The 21,306-nt window shown below is 48.9% G+C and overlaps 7 protein-coding genes across 7 annotated transcripts; 3 read left to right on the top strand and 4 right to left on the bottom strand.

Annotated features, from left to right (window-relative positions):
- Window positions 1-69: 69 nt before the first annotated feature.
- On the bottom strand, window positions 70-2,143 carry EXO84 (exocyst complex component exo84; the record flags this gene model as incomplete). The annotated part of the gene is made up of 2 exons (XM_064898046.1): window positions 70-83; window positions 166-2,143. The coding sequence occupies 2 exons, from the start codon at window positions 2,141-2,143 to the stop codon at window positions 70-72; spliced, it is 1,992 nt and encodes a 663-aa protein (XP_064756996.1).
- A 372-nt stretch (window positions 2,144-2,515) lies between these two features.
- Window positions 2,516-3,131, top strand: TOM20 (mitochondrial import receptor subunit tom20; the record flags this gene model as incomplete). Its single annotated transcript, XM_064898045.1, has 3 exons — window positions 2,516-2,573; window positions 2,622-2,867; window positions 2,920-3,131. The coding sequence occupies 3 exons, from the start codon at window positions 2,516-2,518 to the stop codon at window positions 3,129-3,131; spliced, it is 516 nt and encodes a 171-aa protein (XP_064756995.1).
- Window positions 3,132-4,780: 1,649 nt separating this feature from the next.
- On the top strand, window positions 4,781-5,693 carry LTR64_003692 (uncharacterized protein; the record flags this gene model as incomplete). The annotated part of the gene is made up of 2 exons (XM_064898044.1): window positions 4,781-4,923; window positions 4,973-5,693. The coding sequence occupies 2 exons, from the start codon at window positions 4,781-4,783 to the stop codon at window positions 5,691-5,693; spliced, it is 864 nt and encodes a 287-aa protein (XP_064756994.1).
- Window positions 5,694-6,336: 643 nt separating this feature from the next.
- On the bottom strand, window positions 6,337-9,174 carry LTR64_003691 (uncharacterized protein; the record flags this gene model as incomplete). The annotated part of the gene is made up of 1 exon (XM_064898043.1): window positions 6,337-9,174. One exon carries the CDS (start codon window positions 9,172-9,174, stop codon window positions 6,337-6,339), a length of 2,838 nt encoding a protein of 945 aa, XP_064756993.1.
- Window positions 9,175-10,313: 1,139 nt separating this feature from the next.
- LTR64_003690 (uncharacterized protein) lies at window positions 10,314-15,228 on the bottom strand (the record flags this gene model as incomplete). Its single annotated transcript, XM_064898042.1, has 2 exons — window positions 10,314-14,965; window positions 15,078-15,228. 2 exons carry the CDS (start codon window positions 15,226-15,228, stop codon window positions 10,314-10,316), a joined length of 4,803 nt encoding a protein of 1,600 aa, XP_064756992.1.
- A 703-nt stretch (window positions 15,229-15,931) lies between these two features.
- LTR64_003689 (uncharacterized protein) lies at window positions 15,932-16,466 on the bottom strand (the record flags this gene model as incomplete). The annotated part of the gene is made up of 3 exons (XM_064898041.1): window positions 15,932-16,144; window positions 16,193-16,355; window positions 16,399-16,466. 3 exons carry the CDS (start codon window positions 16,464-16,466, stop codon window positions 15,932-15,934), a joined length of 444 nt encoding a protein of 147 aa, XP_064756991.1.
- Window positions 16,467-17,318: 852 nt separating this feature from the next.
- Window positions 17,319-19,792, top strand: LTR64_003688 (uncharacterized protein; the record flags this gene model as incomplete). Its single annotated transcript, XM_064898040.1, has 2 exons — window positions 17,319-19,606; window positions 19,657-19,792. 2 exons carry the CDS (start codon window positions 17,319-17,321, stop codon window positions 19,790-19,792), a joined length of 2,424 nt encoding a protein of 807 aa, XP_064756990.1.
- Between the last annotated feature and the right edge of the window lie 1,514 nt (window positions 19,793-21,306).

Raw genomic sequence — 21,306 nt, 5'->3', positions numbered from 1 at the left:
TCAACTCCTAAGTATTGTGTCTCGAAAGAGCCAGTCGACGTCGTCGTCGTCTGATCGGGCGCCTCTCCGTTACCACAGCGAAGCTAGAGAACAGCACATCGCCATCAACAGGAAGTGATTCCGTTGACTAAGCTGCTCTTGTCCTTGACCTTGATCGACTCTCACCTCTGGGCTGTATGTCCGTGGCTCTTGATTCTCTAAATTCCAAGCTACGTCCAATCACTTCTCGGAAGTCGAGTCCCACACCACCAAGCAGTTCCTTCTCGTGTGCCCATACGACGTCCATACAATCTCGCCATACTTTGCCTCCTCTTTCAACAGCGCTCAGCTGTCGCACAAGTAAGGCGTTAAAGACCTCGAGGTGCTCACTTGCCCATTTGATACAGGCACTCATGTGTGTGGCTGGAAAGGAAGCTTGAAAGATGAGAACTGTGTTCTTGATGATGGTGAAGTAGACGAAAGAGATTGAGAAGATGTATTTGTGTAGATCGCCGTCGAAGACACACTGTCTTTGTCGCTTGGTCAAGGTATCACCCCTCGCAGCAAGGTAGACTTCTCGCGCACGATCTTCGAAACCGAGGCGGATAAGAAGAGTAGCAATGCGCTTTGTGGCCCCAACGAAAGAAGGAGTGTCCATAAGTTCGCGACACAAAGCTGTTGCTAGCTTTGCAGCGCGTTCGTCGACTCCCACAGATATGAGCTCTTGCACTACCGAATCATTATTTAGGCTGGCAGTGACGGATCTCAGCTTCTCCACTTTCTCAACAGCCACTTCATAATGTTGAAGTGCAATATCGATATCGAGTTCGTCGATCTGACCTTCGATCCATCTGAAGTTCTGCTGCCTTCCGTCTACTTCGATGAGTACGTCTGGTTTCTCCTTGGCTAAATTGATGCTGTTAACAATGTCTCCATTCTTAAGCGCAGATGGATCCTTTGAAGCAAGATAGTTGAGCTCAGACCTTGAGTTTCTCTGATCGTTGACTGGGATATTGGCTTTTCGTAGTTCCTCCTGTACCTTTCTGATAGCCGTCAACACGTCAATTTTGACCTCCAAATCCCGCTTCTCGTGACGGTAAATCCATGTACTTCCGGAAGACCTTATGGTGAATGCACTCGCTACAGCTTTTTCCTCAGCAGGCTTCATCTGCCCACCTGCAGCCATATCAATGATGTCAATCTCTCCCAGAGGCCAACATTCCTCTGCGACGAGCTTCGTGGGAGCAGGACCTGCTTGAGGGACATTCGGATCGATCTTCTTGCGTTTCTTAGACGCGACCAGCAGGTGATCGTTAAGAAGAACAATATGAACAGGACGTTTTGGCTTCCAGGTAGCATTATCAAGTTCAATCCAGCTTCCGTTTTCCATGACCACATGACGACCGGGTACTTGAGGCAGAAACTTTTGAGATCTCTCGACGTTCTTCCATAGTGCTTGTAGCTGGGTATTCCACATAGCCTCCAGGTTAGCCACTGAGCTTCGATTTGCCTTGCGACGAGCTTTCGCGTCTACTGTATCAATATTCGTTCCCGTAACAGCAGAAGATTGTTCGAGAGCAGTAGTAAGCTCGGACATGAGTGTGCGCAGATTGGTCATTTCACTCTTCAGATTCTCGGCTTCCTTGCTAATCTTGATGAATTGAGTCCTGTTCTGATATATGCTCTGCTTCAAGTCCATGGAGTTCCTCCTCTTGACCCTGTGCAAATTCTGCTGATACTCCTGAATATCCGACTCGGACGCATTGGACAGGAGCTGAGTGACATATCGTTCATGTTGCAGACTTGGATCAGCCAAGACAGCCTGATCTACGCGCAAAGGGTCGACAGAACGCGAAGACTGAGGCCGGCTCGGAGAACCGTGGGACCTTCTCTTGAAGTTGGAAGGACCAGCGCCTGGTAGAGCAGGCACATCAGGAATGTCATTGCCGAACTGAGGAAGCTGGTTGTATCGCGTCGAGTATCTTCTCTTAACTAGATCGGAGGTTTCCGACTGTTCAGGTCGTTCTTTTGGCGGACGAAGCTGAGCATTGTTGGGAGGTTGTACTGCTCCTGCTGGTGGCCGTGATTGCTGCTGCGGAGCACTGATTACTGGTCTCTTGCTTGTCTTCTTCTTTCGTAGGGTCAAGCCCCGGCTCTCGGACATGATCACTTGCGAGACATTAATTCAACACTTCTGTCTGAGAACAAGGAATCTTTGTGGTACCTACCAGTAATCGATATCAGGCAGTCCCGACCGCTTCGCGGGTCGGCTTGGGCAATGGTAATGGTGGATGTGTATGCCTGAGGGCCTGAATACAACGTGTAACAGTCGAGTTGCGCTCAACCAGGAAATTTCCCTGGGAAGCTCGCATGTCCATCTCCTTATGACCAAGTCGTTACTTAAGCATTGATCTAATCAGCGCATTTCTTTTCGCACTGTTGTATAATACCATTTCTTCTCATTTCAAGCTTTGTACAAGTAGCAGAGGCACCTGATACTCCTTGTCTCCATCTCATCACATTTGAACGACGTAACATGAGGACTTCCACCGTCGTCTCGATAACCGTCGGCACAGCCGTGACTGGTCTGCTCGGTATGCCGTTGTCCGATGTGAACACAGCGCAGGGCTAACCGGAGGCAGCATATGCGGTATACTTTGATTACCAAAGAAGGAATAACCCAGAGTTCCGGAAAGCACTGAAGAGAGATGCTAGGCGGCAAGCACGACTAGCTAAAGAAGAGAATGAGGCTCAAGGCAAGCGCCAGAAAGAGGAGATCAGGTCAGCTGTGCAGGAAGCCCTCGACGAAGGCTTCCCTAGCGATATTGAAGAGAAGGAAGCTTTCTTCCTGCAGCAGATATCTCAGGGCGAGACCATGGCCAATGATGGTATGATCATGCGAGACACTTGTGCCCTCAAAGTCAACTAATGTCTGAACAGGATCCGACCCCATCGCCGCTGCGCTATGTTTCTACAAGGGCCTGAAGGTCTACCCAGAACCAAGGTCATTGATCGGCATCTACGATAACACCGTACCCAAGAACGTTCTCGAGATCCTGGCGCAAATGGTATCCTACGATAAAAACTTAAATGTTGGCTCATTTGGCGAAAGCAAAGAGTCCGGCTCGGAGAGCGGACATGGTGTAGAATGAGTTGCCTAAATTGTACAATAGCGAAGCAAGCACCACGAGCGCGTCCGCTCACTGCTCACGGGCCAGCACGTTGTTCAAGCAGGGACGCCCTACCACAATCGCGTAAGGGCAAGAAACGCAGCAACATCAAAAGCACCATCTTCTGTGGCTTATTTACGGTTTCAAGGTTGTTCACACGTGCAGGCCGTCATCTGGAAATCTCTTCTTAAGACTTGTGTATAGCATCGACTACTGGGTGGGAGTTCGAGTAGGGAGATAATGGTCGACAGACAACGTATTTCTGGCATATGAGAATTTCAGCTTGCTCCTGCTCCGTCTTTGAACTCAAGTCCTCAGGAAATTCAAGCTGAAAGTCCAGGCATTTTACCGGAACGTTATGCTCTTCATATCCGAGCGTCCATCACCTCATGGCCCTACACTAATAAAAGCCCATGTGTCCCACACTCGTAGACTGTGAGCCATTGCAATTTAATGACTCCCACTGTGTAAAGTTCCATCCTGCTCCTTTGATGCCTCAATTTGTCGTGATATGCTTGCTGTATCCGTACGGTATCTCGCATGCTACGGGTGAACATACATGCAGGAGAAGCGTCAAAGTTCCATCACGTATCCAGGAAGGTATGCCGAACGCAGCTTCCAAGCTCAACCTCGCTCTATCTGGTCTTGTTGTAGAAGAGATTGTATCTTTGACCGTCAGATTCGATTAGCTATGCTAGGTCTTTCACGAAAGAGGTGTAATTCGTTTGCAATCGCCTATCTGATCCGAGCCCGGAATATCTACGGTACAGGTTGAACTGAGCCATGTTCTGAGCGACCTGTTCCCTTTTGAGCACACATAAAGTTGAGATTGCTGATGGCCCAGATCACTCATGCCTTGTTCCTCTGCCTCGAAGCAAGGGTCTACTACAACTTCGACCATGTCTGCAGTCTATCCATCGTGTGCCAGTCGATTGCTTCGCTCTACTCGAAGCAATGAGCCTCTGAAACCCGTCATCGTCTGCTGGACGTCTGACTAAGTCGAACAAGACCACGCAAGAGCATGGCTAGTCGCCAATGGTCTACTCTCGTACCGGTAGGCTTGCTCACGACGATGTTGACTAATATCCATAGACCTGTATGTTTGCCTTGAGCTGGCTCAGTCATTCTCGTGTTTGAAGTCTCTGGTGGCGAATCGATATGAAGGTAGAGACGATTTGATAATGCTAACAATCTACAAAAGCAAGCTACATAGCAAGCTTATCGGTACTCTTATTCGAAACCTTCGCTCTTCCTCAAATGCTTTCATTATGGCTCATCCGCTCATCTTGTGCCTCCTCATCATCAGTATCAACTATATTGAACTTGCGCGTTTGCTTGTCACCATGACTAGCACGGCGTACTATTCCTCGACCGGGTCTTTGTTGTTGTTACGGCCCACGCGTCGAAGCTGTCTAGGTGATGCTTCACTCCATCGCGCTGAAGCTAGAAGCATGCAGCAATACGGCCATCTTCTACCTCTGTCCCCAAAATCTCCTCCATTCATTGCAAACCCTCTCTATATCACGCAACTCTTCTCCCTCTTTTCTGCTTGCCCCTGTACAACCGAACACACTTGCGATAGTGTGTAATCTATTTGACTTTTTATCAATTCTCCTCAATAGTATGCCAAGATGGGCCGCGGTACAAAACTTATCAAGGACCATCAGAAGAAGGAGAAAGCAAAGAAGACCTTACAAACTCAACGTCTACAGGAGTCCAATGTAGTTGCGTCCACGAAGCAAAGCAGCACTCCACACAAAGTAAAGCACCATTGGTAAGCTCAATCTTGTACTTCAACAGCACGATATCTGACTACATACCAGCCGTGGCGGAAACGAAGAACATGCATTCGACGAGAAGCGATGCATCAAGTTGGAACACGAAGCCTTCTGTCCTATCTGCTTCGATCGATTCTCATACAGAGCGGGTTGCAATACGCATGGCTTCAGTAAAGAAGATTTGATTCCTCAAATTCCTCACAACCAAGAGGAACTTACTAGAAAATTCGACGCCTTTGGATTAGTCGGACCAGACGCCAAGGTACGAGCAACTATGGCTCAGCTGGTAATCGAGATCGTGGATGGCAATGTCGAGATCAAGCAAGACCTACGTAAACAACAACCAGAACCAGTTGCCAGACCAGAACTAGTTGATAGAAGACAAGATCGTACCGCAGGTCCGAGAAGAACTCAAGTCCCGACTGTTCAAAGAGCTGAGGACGCTCCTCTTGGACGACAACCAGAGACACCGGTCACAGCTGCAGATGTTCGACCTGCCATGCCACAAAACAACCAGGAGATCATGAGAAATAATCCTGCTGAGCCAATTGCAAATCAGCAAGATGCTACAGACATTCCTCCTCAAGTCCCCGGCACTCCTACCAAAACACAAACCCCGTCGACTCACGCATCCAGAACTCTCGGCAAAAACAGAACCCCACAAAGTGTTCCCCTTGGTGGCTGGCTAGCTCAGCGATTCAGAGGAACTAAAGGCACGAATCGTGGACCTCGACTTCGAGCTCCTGTCGAAGCATCCTTGAAGTAATTTGGTGATCAAGTCAACACACTCACTTGAAGGTAAGACCTTGCAGAACTCCCACTCACAGGAATCGAAGCTAACGACTATCGCAGTTTGAACTTCCAATGTACTATTCCTTGACGTATTGTTTGAAAGTCTCACCTGTTATGATATTACGAAGAACGACGTAACGAACAAGAGCTATGAGCAGGACCAGCGTTGAATAAATTACGAGCTTATGAATTTGCATTCGATGTCCGACTGGATAGTTGCGCCAACGAATCCTGAAATTGAATCAGGACACAGATGGATTTGAGCATCTCCGATATTGTGTACAAAGGCTATCATGGACGAGGGTGCTTTTTGGGACATCAAAGGATACAAAGCATGTTAATCACGACAATGAATGTATCAGTTTGAAAGCTTCTACTAGTAAGCTGTACTGTATCCTCGTAGCTCGTGGTACCAAAAACGTTGTAGATTACTATCCACCCGTGAGCACCATCCTATTCAATATGGTAAAAACTTCTCTAGCATTGAACCAGGAAAAGGCACCAGACACACCTTGTCACAGGTGGACTTAACTCTAAGATTGAGCAATAGCCCGATACAATCGTATGCTACCTAGATTATCTGCTTAAATATATATTCGCCTGACACCACAGTGTCTCTAATCAAACAGCTTACTCGGCAACATTCTGCATCCGCATGTCCAGATATCCTCCACAGTTTGCTGGAATCCATTCACAATCCGCCGCCGTGACATTGTACGCAATCGTTCCCTAGACTTGTCTCTAAATTGAAGGACTTGAAGCTTTTTAGAAGACGACTGTCTTGGTTCGGCAGCCTCTTCGTGTGTGTGCGCTTGATCCAGGTTCGTTGTGGTCTGAGTGTGGCGGCTGTCTTGCTGCAGAGGTGGATTCTCTGCTCGTAGATCGGACGCCGTAGCAGGAGTGGCAGGTACAGCTCGTTCGATCGCCGACGACGAACACAAAGACGTTGAGGGCGCTGGTGTTGGATTTCGGTCGTCTGGCTGAGTTTCGTCTTCACATACCTGACGATTTTGCAATGAAGGTGGCCGTAGAGCAGATGGTGCACTTTCTTGTGGTAAAGAATGGAGAACGATCGACGACACAGTAGATGTTGATTCGTCTTCTGGTATCCAAAGTCCCTTCGCGATAGTCTTCACGAAACGTCGTCGTCGATAAGGATTCAACGAAGACATGTCAGCCTTCCGTAGATCTCCAAGACGTTCGTCAGAAAGCTTGTCGCCATAAACATGCTTATACGCGTCTCTGCTCATCTGGTGGATAATGCGAGCTCCCCATTCGCGATGCGTCCATGATGCATACTCGAGGTAATATAGGTGGTGGCTAAGCTCTGTCCACCTAGGATCGTACTTCGTATCTTGTGGCAAAGCTGCCTTGAAACATGCGGCATAATGACGCCGGTACTTCTTGTAACCATCCAATCCAGCTTGGCTATGGTGAAAGTCGTCAACACGCGCTTCTTCGACGAATTTGCCCATGTTTCGATCTCGCGTTATGATTGGGGGAAAGGCAGCACTCCCAACGACAACAGGAGTAACGTGAAGGTTGTCCATATCGATGAATCCTTGGAGCTCTCCAGTTTCAAAGTCGACGAATATGTTCTGAAAGTCTGGATCTGCCAGACAGAGCGAAAGAGGCGATTCTTGCATGAATTGGGGTACACTCTCAAGCATGGTTCGTAACGTTTTGTCACCAGTAGGATGACGATAGTCTTTGGTTTTCTCTCGGATTTTGTAGGGAGGTATCTTTATCCTCGCAATAGTTTTCTGGATCCAGTCAGTCGTACTCGCGAATGGCCCAAACTTTCTTGAATTAGCCCAGTTACAGTCGCCTGCTTCCTCGTATTCGATTTCGTAGTCAACTCCTGTGAATCTGTCGTTGTCGAATCGCAGCATACCAGTTTTGGGGAATTGCAAGCAGTACAACTTGGCCATCTCTTTAGCCACATCACCTACTGCTCGCAAACATCGCTGGTAATCGAAATAAGGATTCTGCCAACAATGCCAGAGAGAAGTCCCATTCATGTATGACATGAGTCCAAATGCCACACCGATGACGCTTGGGTCAGTGGTCCAGAGATAGATCTCTGGCATCTTGAAAGTCGTCTTTGATCGGACGTATTGTGCGGTCCTGTACTCACTCTCCATCTTCTCTTTTTGCAGCTCAGAAGGGTTCTTTCCGTAGCCCGGCACCTTGGCAACCCATTGCACATCATCGCTGAACATGACCAAGAATGCGACGTTGTAGCTGCCACATTTAGTGTCTTCGTGTACTACGCATGACAAATCTTCGGCGGACTGGCTGGAGTCGACCAAGACATGCTTTCGCAGAGACAGAGCAATTGTCTTGAGCGCTTCAAGGTCGATGGCATTGTACACCTCCTCAAAGCGCGGGAAGTCACTGTCGTCATCGCTATAGTCCTCTTCATCTTCTTCTATCCCTACCTCTATCTGAGGATCAGGCTCAATATTGACATCGGCTTCAGCTTGCGGAGATGCAGTCTGCGTGGCTTCATCTCGTGATTGCGCTCTATTCACGCATATAGGATCATGGATCGTAGGCTCGTCTTCGGCATCGCAAATAGCTTCTGCACTCGTTCTCCGTGCTGAGATGGGGTGACGAACATCCGACACATCGTCGGCTGAATTCGAAGCAAGCGAGGCATCGTCAGCAGCATCCTTTCTCCCAATTTGTTCTCGTTGTCCAGCTTCTCGGTCGTTACCTGTCGGTTCGTGTTCGGATTCGTTCTTGATGGCGACAGGCGGAAGCCCCGTAACCATAGCAGCGATAACTTGAGCACCGCCTGGTATAGGTCCTGGTGGACAATTTACCTCCTTTTGTGTAACAAAATCCTTGTCGTAGTCGTTGACGGTAACACCAGTATGTTCTTCCAGTACAACGTGGAAGTCAAATTCGTTCTTGTAGACCATTTCTTCCTGATTGGAGATGCCATAGGAATTGGTAAACGAAGATGACTCACTACGCTGTTCGTCCTCTTCCTCGTTTGAATCCTGCTTTGACTCAGTCGAGCTGGATGACTTGTCCGCTGTCACGATTTCTGTGACTTGAGAGTACGCTGGTTCGAGCAATATTGCATGTGCTAGTAGGTCCGATGGTTGTAATCCTCTTATCACAATGTCTTCCTCTTTGTTCTTAATTCCTTCAAGATTGGTACCTTCGCTGCTGCCAGAGCCATCTCTTTTGTCGTTAGCGACTATGGCTAGAGCAGCGTGGATTTGCTCTTCAAAGCTGAGGGTGTCTTCTGGCGTATTCTCGAAGTTGATTGACCACTCCGTGTGATCGGTGTCTGCCACTTGCCGAACCTTGCATTCCTCGTTCTTGTAGGTTTCCACATGGGAGACTCGCTTCGTGAGCTTGTTTCCAAGGCCTTTGACTGTCGTCTTAACTTGTTGTCTCGTCTTCTCGTACTGGTTCCTGAACCTCGCTATCAATTGCATTTCTGCTTTAGCAACACACGAAACAAGGTCTCAATGCTTCGGGCAGAAGTTTGAATCTGTACGTTAGATCAGCAAAGGATTTGGGTTTGCCAGATAGGAGATCTGATTGTCTAAGGTGAGTATTGCGTAGAGCACAACAGGAAACTAGGTGTATTGTTGTCTGAACGACAGCAAACAGCTTAGTGACAGATCAAACTGATGCGAGGCCGCCATAGCCACCAAGGAACTCTGGACCCTTACACGTCTTTTGGTAAGAGCGTATCGCCAGCAATGTGTCAGCTTGTTGTCCATATCGTGTCGGAGATGTGATTGTTGTCGGTGCCTCGACATAATATCCTGTACCGTTGAAGGACGTATTGGCTCTTATTTCGACCCATGATCAACAACGACATTGACATCGCTCGACTTGGTCCTCTTCGCTCATGTTTACCTATACTTTACACTGTCACCACGATACATGGAGCTTGAAGAGCGGCACGTTGGGTAACTCTGGGCTGTCAGGATCATGCATCCTTCGCATCCTCTCCCTGCGAGCCATATCACACGCCACGCAAGCACAAACAGGCCTCGTTTCATGCAGAATACAATCAAACAGATTTGAGGGACGTTTAGGAGTCGTGTTTGGGAACAATCGCAACCGAGCAGCATCTCGATTGCACAATCTTGCTGCTTACCACAGAGTCGCGCTTACCGAAAACCACGCGTCAATTTCGCGTTTTGGTGTGGCTCTAAGCTGTGGTGCAGCATTAAGAGGCATGTTGTTGAGCATGGCTTGCACATTCACTGCTCACAGTGAGCAAGACTTCTTCGTTTCGTACTCATAGACACGAGATCTGCTACGGCACCGTCTGGCCAACGGAGAAGAATACTCAACGTTGCGTTTCTTGGGAGGCGGTCATTCTTACATGAAGGTTAGTATTCTAGTAATGTGATAACCTCGAGATGGTCATTGTATTGAAGCAAAAAATTCAACATCAAAAATTGTGCGTTGATACAATTTGCTAGCAAACCACCCAGCCGAAATGCTCCGTCCTACATTTGGTCTTGTATCAGCACCGCCAGATAGCCCAAGCTTTTGATTCCTCATTTTCAACGCCATCATAAATGCATCATCATCACTTTGTATGGAAGCAACAGTATCATAACTCCAATGCCTCCATTACCTCCTCGACTCGTACACAGATCGAGTCTTTACCTGCCACTGAAGCGCTCTCCAGGGCACTCCATTTCCTAAAGCATGCCTTGACATCGTTAGGCATGTTACCAGCAACCACATAACATGTCGGAAGTACAGGTCGATCCTGTATAGCCGGAGACAGCATGGCGATGTCCTGCGCGATAGAGAGTGCTGTGACAAATTCTGCCGCCTTCGAGGTACATTGCCGTGTTAATATGACGTACAGCGAACGATAGTTGTCAAGAATGTGAATGGCAGGCGTGTCGAGATCGCTTTGACAATATGGCTGAAGCTGTTCGCAAGTGGCCTTGAGCTGTTGCTTTGCTGGAGACGCAGCTCGCTTGAGCCCCCAGGACGCTAGACTTGTGAGCATGCCTGGTCGTTCGTGCTCGACACGGTACAGCGCCGAATGATGGCCGCTCGTCTCTGATCGTTGATTCCAAACACTAGACCAATGTTGTTGCTTCTTGCCACCAAGTGCCTCCCAGAAAGATAACGATTCAGAGCCCTGATCGACTTCCTCGATTTCACCTGTCAAACCAAGGTCCATGCCAATGAGTCTGGCGCTACCAATCTCATCGACACCCGCACCTTTACCTTTCCATAGATATAGCTTTCCATATGCTGCAGATACTAAGAAGGCAAAGCCAGGACACAGATTGCCAGCATCCATATCAACCTCATCGAACACGATGTGGCCGAGGTGTCTCCTTCCACACAGCATATAGAGAGCAGAAGACTTGCTACGTCGTACAATAAGTATTCCACCAAATCCTTGCATAAAGCTTGCGCTCTCTTTACCTTGTCTAACCACATCTAGTTTTGTGTTGTGTTCTCGTGCATCTCGTCGGCAGAAAACCTGCGCATCGTCTATGGCCGCGTCAGAGACACGGCCGCCACACCACAAATGAACATCCGCAGTGGCACTTCCACTTTCCGTAGTGTATCTGTGTGCAATTAAGTACATTGCGTCCTCATAGAGAATATATTGATGCTCTGATGGAACAAGTGTCTTCTTACCATCCCCAGAGACTTCGTAAACAGTGTGTTGCGTGGTCTTTGTCCTGCTCTGCACCTGTCTCGTCGATTCCAAGAACCGTTGAGCGTCGAACTCAGCTCTGTCACAGTCCTTTGTTATTGAACCTACATAATCCTCCAGAACGTCTCTGATTGCTGTAAATTCATGACCACTTATGCGCATGTCAGTATCAGGAGGTGGTGTGAGAGTTCTTGGTTTTGGTGAGAGCTTGGGAGGCTGTGGTGATGGGGTCATTTTTAAGCCAAGACCTTGAATACTGCTAGACTTTTCGGGTTTTGGAAGAGGTCGAATCTCCTTCTTTACTAAGACTTTCGTTAGGCCAGCCTTCCCCATCTCTGTAGATTTGTCTTTGCCCAATTCAGGTGTAGCTACGGGCGTACTTGCTGCATCAGGTTTGGGTATGGGTTTCGAAATTGTCTCTGAGGCTGGCTTTGGAGGTGTGACAGGTTTGGGACTCACTGCTAGCCTCCCAGTGAAGCTGGGCGGGCTCGAGACTTTTCTCAGCTCAGGAGATTTGCTTGCTACCAATGGCTTCGATTTCGACTCTACCGCTAAGCTCTTGGTAGTGGTTTGCTCACTTTGAAGATTCTTCTCGAATACTTCATCGAGACTGGGCGTTTGTTTGGATGGAGTCTTTGGCTGGACTATTTCTTGCGAGAGCACAGGTGCTAGAGAGATGTTTTTGTCAACGGCAGGAACCTTGACACTCGAGGCAATCGAAGGTTTCGGGTTGGTGACTGTTTGCTTGAATGATTGTCGAGTCACTACAGGTGACGACTCTTTCTCCTTTGGCGTGATCTTCGAAGTCAACTTGTCTTCGGATTTGGCCACGATCGGCTGCTCGGACAGTACGCGTATTGGTCTCTCGGGTACAGCTGCTTCTGTCTTTGGTGCTCGACGTTTAGGACCCTTTGCGCGTCCTTTAGTCATGTGAGTAAGTGAGCCATCGTCTTGAGCTGCCGCCTGCGAGGAGACGATGGCAGGCGCTGCAGTTGTATCCTCGTTGGCAGCATTAGAAGTTGTTTGGGGTTTAGGGCTAGAACCACGGGAAAGCATGGCCGCAAGGTTAGGATTGAGTCGTGACGCAAGCTTGCTACCAGCTGGTAGTCCTGTGAGCGCTGGTGAATCGATCGAGGTCGTCGAAGTAGCATTTGATGAAGTGGGCTGTGTACTAGACTTTAGAGCTCGCAGTACAGGAGGCTGCATCGCGTCTTGTACCTGTGTGGAACGGTTTGTCGACGTGGCTAGAGCAGCAGGAGTATGTGTCGACTCCGTGGACTGTATTGTTGGCACAAGTTTGTCTTCGTCTGCTATCGAGACATTCTTCTGGGTAGTGTGCTGCTCCATTTTGCCTGGCACAGACTTCGGTTTGCTGTCCTTAACAGCGATCACGGTCGTAGGAGTTGTCTGCTTGTCAGACGACATTTCCTGCCTCCTGGTAGTCAAAGGCTTCGGCGTTAGTGCAGGTTTTTCAGGTCTAGAGGCTTGATCGGAGGGGCTGGTCTTGACCCGGACAGAATCTGTAGTGCTTCCTTTCGAGAGTGTTTTACGTCTGGCCAGCGCTTCTGGCACATCGAACTCTATTTTGTCCTTCTGGTCTGGTCGCTGCACAGGCAACGGACCTGCAGCTCTCATCTCTTCCTTCTTAGCGAGGATGCTCTCTTTGAACTCGTCAATCCGCTTCGTCTTGACAGGGCCACCTGTTGTGTTCAGTGCTGCTTTACCCGACATGATATTATGCTTCAACTCATCTGGGGCGACATAATTCTGGGTCGTGGTTCTCTTCAGTTTCCCGAACATCGATCTGAACTCTGGTTCCTCGCCAGTATTTGTCGTCGGTCCTTGAGTTCGAGATTTTAGAGTGGCTCGGAAGTCCGTCTTCGGTGGTGTTTGAGGTTTCGGTTTCAAAACAGGAAGCTGCCTTGAAGCAGAATTTGACGTTGTATCTTTGAGTTTTTTCTGGTTCGCTGGTTCCTCGTCTTGTACGACATCACTCTCTTCATTTTCTACGTGCACAGAACCAGTAGCTTGCGATCCTTTCGAAGAAGCAGTTTGTGGCGCTTCAGGTGGCAACTCAGCAGAGTCCTTTGGCATGTTAGGCGTTGAAGTTGAGCTCGAATTTGCAGCAGCAGGGACAACTGGCGAGGCAACAATGGATTTTGACTGAAGCAGTATTGGCGATCCTGGTTGCTTCTCCAGCTTTTGGGGCTTCTCAGGTGATATATCGCGACTAGCTCTTGATTTCGACCTCTGAAGGTCAACCTTCCACTTAGGTTGCTCTTCCTTCAGAGGCTGAAGCTTGGGTGTCTCTGGTTTCTGCTGCAGAGCACTTTCTAACCAGGTTGACTTGGTTGGACTCCATCTCCTCGGATCCATTGTCTTTGAGGGACTTCGCGATAGTAACGAATTGTCTGTAGGTGTACGAGGTCTTGCTGTATCGATGGGAGTTACTTCTTTAGGCTTGGGAGATGCTTGACTGAGCTCCTCCTTGACTGTCTCGGTGGGGTTGCTTGGGAGATTGGTTGTGCTTTCTATTTCTGGAGAAGCGAGAGGCTCCTGTTTGTGACTCGAGCCTGGACGAGAATTTGCAAGTGGGGAGGAGGGAGTATCGGCACGAGAGGAGTGTATGTCTCTTGATATACCCCTACTGTGCAAGGAGACTGGTCGTCCACCCGCGACAGAATCGCCTCTCTTGAGCCCGCTGCTATCCTTAACACTCCACCTTTTGCTGACACTGTCTGATCGCCTCATCATAGCGCTTTCCACAAAGCCTCCTAGGCCTTTGGTAGGTGAAGGTGGACGGTTGTGCAATAACGTGCTCGATGACCGCGCGAGACTTGGAACAGAGGCATCAAGGTTAGGGGTCTCTAGAGACGGTGGTTGAATCACAGCATTCTCCGGACTAGAGTGTTTAGTGGTGAGAGGTTTCTCTATCATAGACAGCCTTAGAGCGGCGATATCAGGAGTAGTGCCACGCTTGAATCTGTCGGTTTCTTGAACTGTGTCCGCACTCGATCGAGTGGGCTGATCCGGTCGCCGTTCGGGAGCTGGACTTTTCGAGGGCTCACGAGACTGCGACAGGCCTGGCAATTGCATGCTTCTTGCCAAAGGAGCCTCTGGCGTGTCTTCGACCTGATTCTTTCTATAAGCAGCCGAGCTTGTTCCCCTCTCTTGTGTTTGACGGAACCAAGCAGGATCTTTCTGAGCAAGTGAAGCTGCAATGTCCGCGCGGCTCGGTTCTGCATCCTTTTCGGGTTCTGTAGGGAGTCGAGTTGCACCACGCGAGGGTGCGAAAGCTGAAAGAGGACGTTGACGAAGGCCATCTCTTGAGGCTGGTCTTTGCTGCCACGACAAAGTTCCACTACGGGCTAGACCTGTGGCCGTAGGTGATGCTGATGCTGGTTCTGCTTTAGGGGAAGTAGAGATAGCACGTACACGAGGCGCATCTGTGCTCCTTGTAGGTGAAGTCCTGCCATTGACGGCATTAGATCGGGTCAGGATGGGTGCTTGAGGGCTGAAATCGATGGGAGGGTTTATGGCTTGGGTTGAGGTCGCAATGGTAGAGGGTGTCAGGTCTGTAGAGGAAGTCTTTGCTGGACCGGTCTTGGAAGGTGAAATGGAGCGCGCTCTCTCTGCATTGGTTCTGTCAGCATCCATATTGTCCTTTCCGCGTAGAATGTGGCCTACCCAGTCGTCTTGCCTGTCGCTCCTGCCGACCTTTTAGAAACTCTTCGTCCATCCGCCGGGTATTTGCGCTTGCTTCGTCGTTCTCCTTAACGCTGGCAATCCTCGCAAGGAACTGGTCGACGGACTCAGAGCCATCATTGTTGCTACTCATGGCTGCGCAATCAGTGGTACAATCTAGTATAACAATTGCTGCAAAGCAATGATCATTGCAGAAAGTGGACGTGGCGCCTCACAAGAGAAGTGAATGGACAGTCGATCAACTTCGACTAAATGCAACAAAGGCAAGCTCATAACATCATATCTACATGAAATCTGACATGTGTTGTGGTTGTTGACCTGTTTATGCACAACCGGGACTCTGCAGCCAACCTGAACCTTGGTCGCGTTGCTGCGGAGAGTTCAAGTTGGTACTGCAGCTGCTTCCCCAAAAGGCGAGTTTTCGACTTCGTGCAGCTCACTCTGATATTAAGACAATCAACAGATAATACAATAAATAGTACCTTTAAGACAGGCGTGCTTACTTTTCCTCTGCTATACGTGCAGAAGCGCCGAATAGTATGGACGGCATTACCTATCCCGAATACAGCTAGCTGGTCATGGTGGTCGCAGGTAGGCCACATCCTGCTCAAAGCGCTTGTACACATCATCTGGGAGTTCGTTCCTGTGGTCTACAACTAGTTGTACCGGTCACTACGAGCATACACCTTGTCATCAGGTCGGCTTAGCATGCACCTGTATCGATTGGTGGAAAGTCAATGTCAAAGGGACGATCATACAACGATTTGAATGCCATAAGTTAACAACGAAAGACCCAATCAAAGAGCGTGGCCCGAATATATGGTATAGTAGTGATATCAATATAAGAACAAGCGATCTCGCGCGTCTTGGATGACCCACGCCAGACCTGCCTCGAGGTTTCGTCCTGTCATAGCACTACACTCGAGGATAATCCATTTGTGTGTAGCGATACTATCGAGATCGAGTTTCTGTTGTACTTCTATCTCGTTCATACAACCAGCCACATCCGTCTTGTTGAGAAAGATCAGCAGACTGGCACCGGATAATCTCTGTAGTCGCATGGTCAGAACAGCTGAAGAAAAGATAAGTCTACTTACCTCCTCTCGCAGTAACTCCTTGAGCTCAGCCCTGCATTCGCCGACACGAAGGCGGTCAGTCGAATCGACTACCCATATCAGTGCGTCCGTCTTCTCGAAGTAGTTCCGCCAGTAAGACCGAATCGTCTTCTGTCCTCCCACATCCCAAATGTTGAGTTTATACCTGCCTCCGTCAATTCTGACTCACCGCTTGATAATGTCCATACCCCTGAAAGTCGATAGTCTTGATGATAAAGCCTAACGTCGGGCTCACAGTATTCACGTCTTCGTTCATTATTTTCTTGACTATCGTGGTTTTACCAGCGTTATCGAGACCTCTGTTCTTTTAGTTTTCCGAATGAATGATGGGCAATTCAGCTAACAGCATCAATACTCGCATCTCCTTGTCCTTCAGACGCGCTTTGCGTAGCACTGAGAGCATGATGAAGTCTGTATCTTACCGAGCAGCTTGTATAGTAGCTGATAGGCGCATAAGAGAACAGAATTGCCTGGTACTTACATATATGATCTGAGGATAGAGGACGAGAAGTGAAGGTTATAATCGCACAACTTGAAGCGATCGATGCCCGCCAAATCTAGTAAAGGTACTTGCCGTACTGAAGGGTACGACCAGTGTTAAATGGCGGCAATGTACCCACTTTTATTCACTCCCTCGATCGTGATTCCATAAAAATACCATTTCGACCTATTTCTCATTGCGTGCATTCACCCTCAACGGCCGTGGCCAATGAGGTACAAAATCGATGTGTTCGATCCGAGCCTGATTTGGCTCGTCCGAACTGAGTTGTGATCTCGATCTTGAGCTACGTGAGCTCCAGTAACCACCGATATAGAATCAGCATTATAACACGGCATGACCGTGCAGATGTCGAAGACTGCAAGTAGTTGTCACATTCAAAATTCTGTGTCTGCACGCGCAAACATAATTCAGAGGTGGGTTGGGTGAACTTCGCAAGTCTTTCACTCAGTATTGGCCCTCCTTCCGGGTTGGGAATGCATTGATAGTAAGTTGTTGATTTCCTAAGACTTTCACTCCTGCTCCGACGCTGCGTCACGCCACGACACAACCTACCCACAAAAACAGTCGACGCTCCTCGCAATATTCAACGGTCTGAGAGCTCTAAACATGGCGTTTGACCCCACGGCATATGGCAGTCCTTCATCACGGAAGCAGCACAAGTCCGTTGCATCTACCGCTTGCAAGCAGAAAGTGGTGGTTAATGGTAAACCTCGCACGGCGACTGACGAAGCTATAGCACCAGTTCCAGCGATCAATATCGTGCAACAGCAAGCCAGCCACACTACGAAAGTCGAAAGTACAGCTCCACGATTGCCGGCATCGTCCGATACCTCACACGTTGAGACTCATAGAACATCGACTAAGACTAGCACGGAAGCACAGCCCTTGGCTCAAGATGATAGTGCCAGGAAACCGGATGACCTACATGATGGAACAAGACCTTTGTTGTCACATGAAAGGACCGAGAGCACCTTAACAACAGCACAGCCCGATAACAAGAGAGACACGAATCTTGGTGCGCCAGCAAGGTCAAGTAAGTGCCGCATTCAGGAACCTAAAGATCAGCAACCACAAAGCTGTGCGCCCTCTCAAGCCAGTGTCTCCAATATGTCGCCGATACAGAGATCGGAAGATGTGGCTGCACGATTAAAGTCTCTTCAGACAAGCTCAATGCAGAAAATCTCCAGGAGAGTCGAGGCCAAGAAACATAGGTCAAAAGATCAGCACGATACCACCTCATTGAAAGACCTTGACCATGCTCGCAAGATAGTAAATCCAGAGCAACCTGCTGCCTCCCGTCGTCCTTGGGCAGAAGAGTCTCCTGTTACCAATCCCGATCGAGGAGAACAGTACGCTACACATAAAACTTTACGAAATATGTCCCATGTGGCCCAGGCTGCAAGCACGCACCTCACCGAGACGCCTGGCGTAGTCTCGGCTCGTCCGGACCCTGTGCAGTCACGGTCTAAGTGGGCCACCAAAGAAGAGCTCAGGGATGAAAAGCAGGAGGTCGACAGTAACGCTTGGAGCTCAGCTGTTGCTCCTAGCGATGCCACACGAGCTAGTAACGTCTCTGATCGGACTTTTGGGAAATTGCTCAATCAGCATAAAGCTGAGCAAGAGGCAGAACTCTTCGACTGGGAAGGCCATTTTGTCCCAGCTCCTGCTGACTGGGGTGATAGACCTCGGTATAATAACAACAACCCGACTTTCAAGGCTGCTTTCAAGAGGTGGTTGTCTTCAGTTTCCAAAAGTAGCAGCAAGGCCCATTCGTGGAGCAACGGGGTTGCGTATATGGTCGTTCCTGCACATGTATTGGAAGACATTGACAACGTCGCTGATGGTATCTCTATGGTCAGGCAGAATACAACAATCGGACTTAAGAACGCAGTCACGTATGGATATGTGGACCAACCCGAAGAAGTCGTGAAGTACTCCCAGCCAATTCAGGTCGATGACTTCAAGGACTGGGGAAAGCTTGATCTATCTGACGCTAACAACGCAGAATATGGGAAAGAGAGAAGTCAGGACTTGATTGACAACTGGTTGGCACATTTGACAAACGCCCGCAATGCTTCAATAGACAATGGTGTGAAACTTGAGGCAGAGACCGAGAGGCTCGAGGATATGCTGCCGCTTGTCCAAGAAGAACTTTTCGAACCTACGTTGAACATTTACTTGAGGCCAGCCACGAAAGCTGATCTACCAGAACTAGTGCGAATCTACAACTGGCACATAGGCAATGGCGCTGCACCGGCTGAGACAAGAGAAATTTCAGAACCGGATATGACAGGTCGCATCAATTTCGTATCTGAGGCGCACCTTCCATTTATTGTCGCAGCTAAGAGGAGCCAGAAAGGTGCACGATATCGTCAAGTCATGGACGACGAGGAGATATCACGACGCATGAATCTCCCGGTGACGCACCAGAGACACACAACGTTGACCCGTATTGAAAAGTTGGCAGGATTTTGTTGTGCGCAGGACATGACAGCCGCAGACTACGTCGAGCACATCTCGGCAGAACTTGAAATATACATCGATCCAGATTACAGAAAGATGGGTGTTGGGAAGTGCCTGCTCGACAAGATGTTGCAGATTTGCGATCGAGGCCATAGACTTACCACACGTTGCACCTTCCATTGCGACAACACCATACGACATCTTTATGGTCCTGGAGGTCAGCGCGATGTTCACAAGGTGTTCTTCGTATTGCGAAAGTGGCACTTGCCGAAAGCAGGAGTTCTCAGCATTGAGCGACCCAGATATAGGAAGTCTGCATATGTCAAGACTACCGAGGACGACTACGGCAAATGGCTCAAGTCGTGGCTCGAAGGAGTTGGGTTTGAGGAGGAAGGTGTATTGAAGAAGGTAGGTGCCAAGAACGGGAGGTAGTAAGTATTCCACGCCACCACATGCTAGTCACGTTCTAATCACATTGCAGCATTGATACTGTCTACCTAGGACGTGAAACCGCATGGCAGCCCGCAGAAGGCACCCTCCCTGAACCTGAGCCTAGAAACGAAGTCTATGCGCAGGACCTGCAAGATGATGCAGACGAAGCAGAATACGATGGGTAAGGAACTGAAGATGTATGAGCAGAAAGGACCGTGGATAAAGAAGAGAAGTTTGGAACAAGTCTAAGCTGAGGAAAGACAGGGTGCTTGCGAACAGGCTTCAGGCTCGGAGGCAAGGTCTTCAGCTGTACAGCATTGCAACTGACAGTGCGACGTCTGCTCGTTTGAGCTGATAGTCAAATTCACCTAGTCGAATCATTAGCTCAACCTTTGCTTGTCGTAGCACAGAGCATGCATTGCGGCAGTTTATAGCAAGCATAATCCAACTTTTGGTTGGTGTCTGCATTCGTAGCTGGTGTTGTCTGGTGCTGCTGCCTGATGAGGCCCGAACTGGTTCATGATTGTCACTTAAGTTGTTGCTGTAATTGTTCTGCCCGCTCAGACGCGTCCGGTTAGGATATGAGTCTCTCGAATAGAGCAATCTTAGTCAGCAATTGGAGTCGAAGCCAAGGGGATATAGATATCCTTGCATCCGAAGCCGAACATAACCGGAAATATTGTGAGGCAGCACTACTAGTAACACGTTGCCTGCAAACAGAGAAGCGCGATTGACAGAATCCGCGACAGTTCCTAACGAGCAAGAACACAAAATGACTGCAAAGGGCGCGGAAAGGCAGAAGGCATACGCGACCTGGCAATCTTCAATATACGGAACGACGTCTGATTCGGTCCAAGTTCAGTTCAGCCGCGAAAGGTGGCCGTGAGCATAAATGATGTGATCACTAGCGTTTGGATAGTGCTGCATGTGGACGACGAGAAGGACCACATACGAGTATGGCGCCTAGCTTTATAGCTCTGACACACTTATGCGCATGCGAACCAGTCCTGAAGAACGACGCACAGCTCGATGCAAGGACTTTCAGTCTCGTTATAAGTTGCTCCGAGCATGTTATTTGTGTGCTAGATGGGTGTGCCTAACCAAAACTCGAAGCTTGCTCATTCATTAGGCTTTGTGGAAAAGGCAGGCACCGCACTAATTCGAGGTATCCCACTTTCCAGACATTGAGTCGGAAACGCTTATACAGCGGCTTTCCATCATCTCTCAAAATCGTCTTCTTTTTCCTCCCCTCCAATTGTCCTTCCACTCAACTTTCCACTTATTCATCTTGCTCGTTTCTCGTCTTTTCGGGTCTTTGTGGATTTAAGCTTGCGCTGTATGCTGCATTGACTATTATCTATCCCGTCAATCCCTTGCCTGTGGTTCTTGAGCATCGGAGTTTGAGAGAATTGCTTCCTCGGGTTCAGCCTCTGCGCTTTCAACTGCTATCGAGTATCTACTGTGATTGATCTTGTCTTCCTGGTGAGTCTTTAGCACTCTTTTGCGCACGGTCCCCAAGCCTCGAGAAGATGTGGTGCTGCAGCAGACATCGCAACCACTAGCGCAACTCTCATCGCAACCTGAAGCTGCAATGCGACTCGAACTCGATTGTTCTTCACGACTTTCGCGCACACGACACCTCTCAACAGTCAGCTGCGCCTTCTTCACGTTACAGACTTCAGACACGTGGTCGACAGGT

The sequence above is a fragment of the Lithohypha guttulata genome (assembly GCF_036872675.1).
Source record: "Lithohypha guttulata strain CCFEE 5908 chromosome Unknown scaffold_2, whole genome shotgun sequence".
NCBI classification, from domain to species: Eukaryota; Fungi; Ascomycota; class Eurotiomycetes; order Chaetothyriales; family Trichomeriaceae; genus Lithohypha; species Lithohypha guttulata.
Note: the sequence above shows the minus strand (reverse complement) of the source record. Positions and strands in the feature narration are given on the sequence as shown.